Consider the following 9315-nt stretch of genomic DNA (forward strand, 5'->3'; position numbering starts at 1 on the left):
AGTGATTTTTTAAATTCAATTTTTATCTCCAATTTTTTTACAAAAAAAATTAAAAAATCAAATACAAAAACCTAGAAACTACGGATTTGTCTCGTCGTCGAAGCCGCAGAGTCTGATGCTCTCGCCATCAGGACCTCGTATAACCTGGAGGGATTCATCAGACCCAATGGATTGAGCATCATAATTCCTGTACCTGTAGAATTTTCCCATGATTGCCAAAACGAGCATGTCAACAGCCATGAGCCCAGCAAACATGAAGAACTCCGAGGCCTAGAAAGTGAGAGAGATCATTCAATACCTGACCAATAATCACAACATTTATTTACCTGTCTCTCAAACAATCTAGCTTTAGCCACAACAACCACGATGAGATTACCAAAGGCGATGGTGAGCAACCAGGAAGCCTGGAGGATGGACTTCATCGTTCCTGGTGCTTGTGTAAACGCAAATTCAAGTCCAGTCACACTGAAAAGTACTTCACTTATCGAGATAACGATGTACTGAGGAAGAAGCCAAGCGATGTGGACTGAATTCGGTGGTGTTACCGTCGTCAATGAAATTTTCGTGGAATTATCAGTGACGTGAGTCTGCAGAGTGTACACTCCACCGATTTTAACAACAATCGACTCCACAAATTTTCCATTAACTATCACTCGATAAGTTCCAGGACTAAACTCACCCACTGGTGTCACATCAATCCTGGATCCACCAGTTTCAAAAACGTAATTAACCCCTGACAATTCAACCCTAGTGACCTTGGATTTAATTTCATTGTAATTTAAAACTCGTATTGCAGGATTTCCACTGGTGGTTTTATTGACAAAATCCTCATAAAAAAAAGGAGTAGTTGCCAAAACGTAGGACCTCGCCTGCCCCTCCACAGCCATCAAAAATCCCTCCCCCCTCTTCACCCCTCCACCGCCACACGCCGATAAATCAATATTATAGAATATCGACTGATTTCCCCGAGTGTCAAAATTCCTTTCGAAAATCCCAAAAGGCGCCATCACCAGAGACTCATTACCCACGACAACAGACACCTGACAGTCTCTCGGATTAAATATCCTCACCTGAGCTGCTCCACTCCTAGGCACCAGAGGATACGTCGTCTGAATAAATAAATCCCAAAATCAATTACCCAAAATCAATAATTACTAAAAATCATCGATTTATATTCACCTCCAGCTTGAGCTCCAGAAGACCAGAGATAACAAATGCAACAGCTGCCATGACACCACCAGTAATAATTCTCTTCAATTGCGTATCGAGACAGCGAATTTTTCCGAATAATGGATAAATGCATCTGTCAATTATCGGAATGAGAATGATGACAGAAATAGCTGGTACGATTTGAATTTGATCAGCAGTGACTAGGTAATTGCCTATTGCCCCATCCATCCTTGTCGCTTGAAATGTCCATCTCGATCCTTGCTGATCGACAAGCGCAAAGAACAATGGCAGAGGAATGAAGAGTTTCAAAACACTGAGAACTTCTTTAATATCGAAAATTAATTTCGCATCGTACTTATCGTCAGCGTAGTCCAACCAGTGATCACGCCTGATCCCACCACTAATTCCCTTATTCCAAATAGCACACTGCAAATAAATAATTAATTAATAATTAATTAAATGTATAATTATGAGTTTACCCACCGATATGCACCTGACGACGTTGAGGGCGACGTTTCCCTCTGGCTGCTCCATCCTGTACAAGGGCTTCCCAGCGAAGAATATCACTGGAAATTAATTGATTTATTGATTAGCACCTGGGGGACTCCTCCTGTGGATGATTCACCTGTTGCTGTCACCATTAGAACCGCTGGAACCAGAAAAGCTAGAGGATAGCAGTCTTGATCTCCAAAACATTGAACTCCTGTTCGCAGTTGAGGTGTCATGAACGCTGAGATCGTTGATCCAGCGCTGATCGAGAGGCAGAAGATTGAGAAAAATGTGGTGATGTGTCTCTGCTGTTGGGGAAGGAGAAATTGTTCACCACCGAATGCTGAGACACACGGCTTTATTCCACCTGTGCCGATCGCTATCAGCAGCAGTCCCATCATCGAGAATTCCCTAGAAGATTTTTTAAAATATTCCAGAGGCTCCAGTCAGCGAAGAATTTCAGGAGAAATTGTCTGAGTCATTTAATTTATGGAATAATCACCTCATCGGCAGTCCAATCACTGAAATAGCACTCACTGACAGGAGAATCTGCCCGAGGGAATAAATAATACAAAAATAGAAGATTGTCCTGAATTTTCCGAGGATTGAATCCGCAATAATCGCTCCGAGGATGGGAAAAGTGAAGACCAGCATGGAGAAGGCATGGAAAATAATTGTCGACGCGTCGTCGTCGAAGTTCAATTTGTTTTTTATGTACAACGCTAAAATAACTGCAACAAATTCGAAAAAAATAATAATAAAATCCTGAAAATTGGGAGAAAAAATCGTACGCCAATGGAATATTAATTAAACAACTCATTCATCAATTATCATCACAAGAAGTAACAGGTGTTTACTCCAATCTCTTTGTGATTGTGAAATTGATTTTTTTTTCTGATTACACACGATATGACGTCAATAATTTAAAACTACTCACTCCGCATTCCATAAAAGGAGAATCTCTCGCAGAACTCAGTGCCGATGATTACAAAAATTGCCTTTGGATACGGAACAGTCTAAATATGAATGAAATAATAATCAGTCGATGAACAAACGATTAAACTCCACGTGTGAAAAATTCAGCAATAATTCAAATAAACAAAGATTAATAATAGAATAATCACCGTTTGAGTAATAATGAGAATTACCTTTTCCTTATCCTTCTCTTTCGCTTCCAAAACCATTTTATTTTCCTGTTTATAATGAAATTTGAATAATCGTCGTAATCACAACGCGAGGGAAAATCCCAGGTCTCTGATGCTGGAGTTGAGAGCAGTCACGATTTTATCTCTGGGTACAGCTGCCACATGGTGATAACTCCTTGTCTCATTTTTAATCCATCCAATGACGGATGTAATGTATTATCAACAAAATTTACATTTCCCCACCATAAATATCAAACACGACAATTTGTTGGACGAGTAAAATGAATTAATGAAAAAATTCTAATTATAATCGACAGAAAAAACTATAATCCCCAACGAAAACAATGAGATCCCATTGACAAATTGTGATAATCTATGAGAATTACTCATAATTTATTATAAAATAATACACAAGTATTTGAAAATAGAATGGATGCTGCAGGTGAGATGATCAGAGCTGTGGTCCAGAGTTGAGGAAGAATCGATACTGCTAGTATCTAGCTCTCGAAGGCCCTCGATCGTCGATGATGATGGAGATGGAGAGGGGGATTGGGTTTACCCCACGATTTTATCCTGACAGAAGATATTCCAGATATCCTCGAGCATTGAACATGAGTAAAAAAGACGAATAGTAATTATCAAGCTTTCTCCTGAAGGGGCTTCCCCTGTTTGTAGCTTCTCTCGATATCGAGTTGCTTGAGTCTGGCATAAGCAGCTGACGCACCAAGAACGATGAAATTACTAGCCCACCAGAGTATCTGCTTGGACTCATCGAACCAATAGCTCGCGAGAACAGTCTGAGCGCATGCCTTGGCTGTTCCACTGATGTTATGAGTCAGTGGTGATGTCACCTGGATCTGCAGAGCTGTTGCATAGCCAACGGCGAAGCCACAAACACCTCCAACAGTCATCGCCAACCAGAATATGGAGTTCTGATTGTCGTAGGCATAGAGGATGCTGTACTCATCATTGAAGAGCATCAGGGGGAGGAATAAAAATATACTATAAGCATTGTTGTAGTACGAGAGCAGCCAGATCTCCTGGTTCACCAGGGGAAGCACACGTTTTGTGTATGTCGCGTACAGGGAGCAACTCAGCGATCCCAGGACACCGTAGATCGTCCCTGATATCGAGAGGGATCCTGCTGTGTGCTCTTGATCAACTCCCAGCCAAAATCCTCCCACTATTATTGCACAGCACGTGATACACTCTAATGATGTCTTCTGACCTGAAATTTAGTCTCAAAATCACAAGATTTTCGCTCCATCGTCGGCGTCAAGCCCAATTAATCAATTGGAGATTCATTATTCGAATTATATTTTACTGTAATGACTCACCGAGAATCAGGTACGTTAAGAGGACGTTGAATACTGTTGTTAATGATCTTCCAATGTAATAAAAAGCTACACCCACGTGTTGAAGGCATAAATTATTACTGGCAATCATAAATGTGAATATTATAGATAAAGGAAGAACCTGAAATGAAATTTGATGATTATTTGATTTTTATTATTGATTAATTGATGGTAAAATCCTGGGAATAATGTAGATAATTTTATTTTAATGTTTTAATTAATTGAATACCTTTTTTATGTTCTCTTTGGTGTAGGGATTTCCTCTGGGGAATGAAATTGCTGTTGGGAATATCATCGCCAGTTTGCTGAGGGTAAAACATATCAATGTGCTGATCACACACTGGAACCAGGTAACGAACAATGGCGCATCCAAATTTATCCATTTACTCGAGAGCAATGCTTTGTTAACAAATACTGTTAATATCGAAATTGTCCTGAAAAAAATGAGATAATTGTCGATAATCCTTGAATTAAAAATACAATTCCTCATAATTAAATTTGATTTTTCCTTTTGGAAAATCTCACGGTCTTGTTAATGATTGGTGATGATTTTTTATACCAGTAGAAGCTGACGGCGAGGGCTATCTTGATGTATTTCGGTAGGAGTCTGTCCTCGAAGGACATCTTCGGGGATAAATCATTCCCTCGTTCTTCATCAGTCCTCAGACTGAAGCCCTCTTTCTTCATTCCTTTTTAATTTAGGTTATGTCGAGGTCGAACAGCTGTTCCTCTAGTTCTCTCTCGACATTTCTCAGAAATTTTCATTTCTCTCTGTCAATTGTAATCTTATCAATATGTGTTTTAAAAATAGTCTTTCTTATTCCTAGGCCTTGAGGACCTTGAGATTATTGTTGGAATTTCTATTGGAAGAACTGGCCTCCCACCCCTCATTTATTAAACAATTAATAATTAGTAATCAATTATTGGAGACAATTGAATTGCAAATTTTTTATAAATATTCATTAATCTCGGAAACTGTTGGTTTAAAAAAAAAATGGGAAGGGACATTTTTTGTCGGATATCAAATGATCTACAAAAAAGCTCCCCATCGTTTTTTTCTCAGGTCGACGGCTTTCGAGATCAATCCAAAAAATCGATAGTTACTAAAAATTCAGTTTCACTTTTATTATTATAATTAATTGAAAATAATAACAATAATTGAGAAAAATGAAAAAATTAAATTTTGAAATATCCTGTTCAAAATTTCGCGGCTCGAGGAGGGGAGCGCGCTGTCATGCGCAGAATGACGTAAAACGTGAGAGTAGAAATTCTGTCGATTTTCCTCTGAAATTCTACAAATCATTCGTAAAATCAGGGAAAACAACAATTTCGCGGGCTGTTTTTGACAGCGAATGGATCACACGATAATTCTCATCGATTTCTGATCATAACGGGTATGTATTAACGATCTAATTATGTGATTATATGTAATACATAGACATAACCTATAAACAAACTCCAAAAAAATAATTTCTGCAGAATAAATTCTCAAGACAATTCTATTATTTCAGATCAGTAAAAAATCATCAATTTAATTCTCCAATCAGTTTTAATCCCTCATTTTTTAACAACAAACAATAAATGTTGACAATTAAAAACTGAGGAAAATCCAGTCAAAAAATTCTTGACCTTTCAACTGCCACTAAATGATCGAATTACATAAATATAATTGTATAAATTAAATAAACTGGTAATAATTAATGAATTAATTTTTAAGTGACATTAATATGATTATTTATTGATTAAATTGATTTTGAATAAATAGTACTGGATATTTTTAAATATTTTTAGGTGACGAATTAATAATTTGAGCAAAACGTCTTGGAGATGGCGAATCTGATGCGTCTGGGTGCAGCGAAATTCCTGAGAGGATTGACAAGAGCATCATCTCCAAAGGAGTTAGTGAAAAGATCCATAAACACATCATCGAAGCCACCGCAGGCGAGTCACACCCCAGCTGCAACCTGCGATGAGCCACTGCCACAGCAATCGAACAATTGGATAAGCTGGGGCTTCAGCGAGGACGACGAAACCCTAGACAGATTCGGTGCTCACCTGACATTCTTCACATCAGTGTCACTCTGCCTGATCCTCGGTGGAACAATTCTCGCCTACACCCCGGACCCAAAGCTCCGTGAATGGGCCCAACGCGAGGGATATCTCCAACTCCGTTACAGAGAGGAGAACGGATTGCCCCTGATATCTCGAAATTACATCGATCCATCTAAAATCTACATCCCCAGTGACGAGGAACTCGGCGATACTGAAATCATCATCTAAAGGGAATCCCAATTGTTATTAGTTTATTTATAAAATGGTAACATTTTGTGATCGTCGACTGGATGACGTGTAATAAATTCTAGAAATAATTATTCTCTGACTGATTTTTTTTTGGCAATTACTCAGAGAATAATTCAACAACAAATTCGGGGATTAGTTTATCGAGGATAATTGTTATTATTAAAGAGAGGATTTATGAATAATGCCATTGTTTATTGGAGACAATGATCATGTAATAAATTCTTTCTGTCGCGTACATTTAATTTTTCTTTATCCCCACATTATCTCAGGTCTGTTTATATTTACATACTGCTAGTGGGAAAATACGCATTGACAAATTATTGAAATAAATGGATATAATTGTCCCGGGTGATTTCACACCGACGCTGACGGTGATAAATTACTGCTAGGGGTCAGGGGTTTCTGGTCGATGAGAGAGGGGTAAAACGGCGGTGATTGGGGTAAACTCGCGCTGACAGTCAGTGGTGGCATCCCAGGGAGATTTAGAGGGGTTGTTACGACCTGGGGTGTGACCAGGGGTGAAATCATTGGGGGAATAGTCTGTCCTGGTGCCACTGGAGGCATTCCGGGGATGAAAGGCTCCTGGGGATCCGTCATCTGTTCAACACCTGAAAAAATAATCGATATCAATAAAAATTACACCTAAAAAAATTCCCAATTCATCGAAACGAATAATTATTATCAATTCTTGAAGAATTCCTGAAGAATTCATCGATTTCTTTTTAATCTGACGATTTATTTTTATATTTATCTTGAGTTTTACTTGGGTAACTGTTGGACTGCGCGAAGTAGTGACCCGGAGACGCCATTACTGTAGTCGTCGATGCACCGATTAATTTGGGATCTACATCAACGCCTGGAGCTGGAGCTGGAGCCGGGGCTGGAGCTGGAGCTGGAGCTGGAGGTGGTGGTGCAGATGGATACGAGGAAATGGGATTCGTTGGAGGTGTCTGGGAGTCAAGGGGCAGTCCAGGGGTGTAATTCGGAGGGATGGCGAATCCTGGAGGGACAGCAGTGACAACTGGAGGCGACGGAGAAGCTGTTGGAGTCATTGGGACTGTATACTGTGCAGGAGGTGGTTGAGCAGCCACTGGAATCTTCGGCTGGAACAAATAAGTTGTGGAATTTTTAGAAATTTGGAATTTGTGGAATTTCCGGAATTTTTGGAATTTTTGAAATTTTTGGAATTTTTGGAATCATCTCCTAGAGCAGTCTGAAGATGATTACCTGGAGATGTGAGTGATTGTGAATTGGTTTAGCCTCTGGAACACTTCTCACTGGTATTCTGTGGAGATATCCATACCCAATGCCACACCCTAGGCTACCCTCACCACCCCACCTCGTGTTCGGTGTGATGGTGACCTCCCGGCAGGAGTCGTCGGTCGTGTTGTAGACGTACAGCTTGAGGGGTCTCGACTCATGGGCCTCGATCAGGGTGAAGAGATCCTCGCTCTCGTGGAGGGCGGAGTCTGCGCCGATTATGTAATCGGTGAATGGTTTTAGACCTGCTAGCTCAGCTGGGGAGGATGGATGCACCTCCAGGACGTGCCACACGTTCTCGTTTGCACCCTCGAATGAACAGAAACGTATGCTGACACCGAGGAGTCCGTGTCCACCCCAGGTCATACTTGGAATTATTGTCGTTTGTCGGATCGATTGAGTTTTACTGTTGTACACTGTCACCAGGAGTTCCTTGTCGACGTTCGTCTTCAGGAGCTCCTTCAGCGTGTCGTTGTCCTGGTCCTGGAGAATTATCGACATTCAGGAGTCTTTAGGACTGATTATTCATTTTTATTATCGATTTATCTCGAAAAATAGTCAGATTAAAGGTAAAAAATTGTTACTGAATCGTTAAATTTAGATTAATGATTAGTAATTAGTGATTACGGCTGGATTTATGAATTATTTAATTGAAATTGGTATTTCAATTTTCAGGAGTAATTGTTCTTGCCAAACAGATGGCAGAAATGGAATCGTCTGGATCTGTCACATCGCCTGGCTCCAGAATAATTAATGAAATAACTGGAACTCGACAGTTCTAACAATAAATAACAATAATTGTAACTGGATAATTACTAGTCTGGTGTTGCCTATGGAGACGATGAAGTCAAAGAATGCCTCGAGACCTGCCTGCTGCCCTGGTGATCCCTCCTGGACCTGCCCATCACAAATTAATAACCAACTGATTAAAAAATACCAGACGAATGACTCCAGAGACTTGAATAAATAAAATACCCTGAGGACGTGGTAGCCCTCGGTGCCTCCACCAGGTATCTCCAGACTCTGTGACGAACCCATCACTTCAGGAAATAAATAACAATTAACCTCACAGCACCTGCAATCGAATTTATCGATTGATATTCATTAATTGGAACGGTATTGTTATGTTGTCAATGAATTACGTGGCAATTCTTCAGAATCTGTTGACTTCAGGAGTTTTGTATGAACAATTGTATGTGTGTGGAAAATGGACTCTATTTATCGAGAGTTATGACAAGTCGTTGTATTAATGTGTGGCACATGCACCAGAAAATCAGGAACGATGACGTGCTGGAACGGAACGGATGGAACTGGAACGGATATTGAGGAAATTCGAAGACTTCCGTTATTTGAATTTCATAGGAGGACTATCTGAGAAATTCCAGTTTTCCAGTGGATTTGCGAATGTTTTAATGAGTCCCCGCTTTGGACCGCCCTCCCGGGGCTGCCATCCCCCGCCTGGAAAAGGTTTCTCCATCATACCCTCCCACTGGAGGGTGCAATACGCATTTTCATGTTGTCCAGCTTTCCAAACGGAAAACAGCGATTATTTCAGCACCTATGGGTCCTGGAGGAAAATCCTTGACATTTTGGGC

General features: G+C 40.2%; 4 protein-coding genes across 5 annotated transcripts; 1 reads left to right on the forward strand and 3 right to left on the reverse strand.

Annotated features, from left to right (window-relative positions):
- Positions 1–2: 2 nt before the first annotated feature.
- Positions 3–3028, reverse strand: LOC105262977 (peptide transporter family 1-like). Its single transcript, XM_011298904.1, has 8 exons — positions 2808–3028; positions 2597–2675; positions 2162–2390; positions 1796–2070; positions 1654–1736; positions 1180–1596; positions 327–1109; positions 3–270 (listed from the first exon to the last, which is right to left on the reverse strand). Exons 1-8 carry the CDS (start codon positions 2841–2843, stop codon positions 79–81), a joined length of 2094 nt encoding a protein of 697 aa, XP_011297206.1. The 5' UTR covers positions 2844–3028; the 3' UTR covers positions 3–78.
- A 139-nt stretch (positions 3029–3167) lies between these two features.
- Positions 3168–5181, reverse strand: nac (GDP-fucose transporter nac). The gene is made up of 4 exons (XM_011298903.1): positions 4719–5181; positions 4389–4593; positions 4142–4280; positions 3168–4032 (listed from the first exon to the last, which is right to left on the reverse strand). The coding sequence occupies exons 1-4, from the start codon at positions 4844–4846 to the stop codon at positions 3443–3445; spliced, it is 1062 nt and encodes a 353-aa protein (XP_011297205.1). The 5' UTR covers positions 4847–5181; the 3' UTR covers positions 3168–3442.
- A 204-nt stretch (positions 5182–5385) lies between these two features.
- NP15.6 (NADH dehydrogenase [ubiquinone] 1 beta subcomplex subunit NP15.6) lies at positions 5386–6695 on the forward strand. The gene is made up of 2 exons (XM_011298901.1): positions 5386–5553; positions 5951–6695. Exon 2 carries the CDS (start codon positions 5987–5989, stop codon positions 6437–6439), a length of 453 nt encoding a protein of 150 aa, XP_011297203.1. The 5' UTR covers positions 5386–5553; positions 5951–5986; the 3' UTR covers positions 6440–6695.
- Grasp65 (Golgi reassembly-stacking protein 2) lies at positions 6556–8974 on the reverse strand. Of its 2 annotated transcripts, XM_011298900.1 has the most exons (6): positions 8863–8974; positions 8696–8795; positions 8537–8617; positions 7688–8203; positions 7224–7563; positions 6556–7068 (listed from the first exon to the last, which is right to left on the reverse strand). In XM_011298900.1, the coding sequence occupies exons 2-6, from the start codon at positions 8756–8758 to the stop codon at positions 6815–6817; spliced, it is 1254 nt and encodes a 417-aa protein (XP_011297202.1). In that variant the 5' UTR covers positions 8759–8795; positions 8863–8974; the 3' UTR covers positions 6556–6814. The 2 variants fall into 2 exon arrangements, with proteins under 2 accessions (XP_011297202.1, XP_011297201.1); XM_011298899.1 differs by having other exon boundaries at positions 8696–8974.
- Between the last annotated feature and the right edge of the window lie 341 nt (positions 8975–9315).

Source organism: Fopius arisanus, unplaced genomic scaffold, assembly GCF_000806365.1.
Source record: "Fopius arisanus strain USDA-PBARC FA_bdor unplaced genomic scaffold, ASM80636v1 scaffold00012, whole genome shotgun sequence".
NCBI classification, from domain to species: Eukaryota; Metazoa; Arthropoda; class Insecta; order Hymenoptera; family Braconidae; genus Fopius; species Fopius arisanus.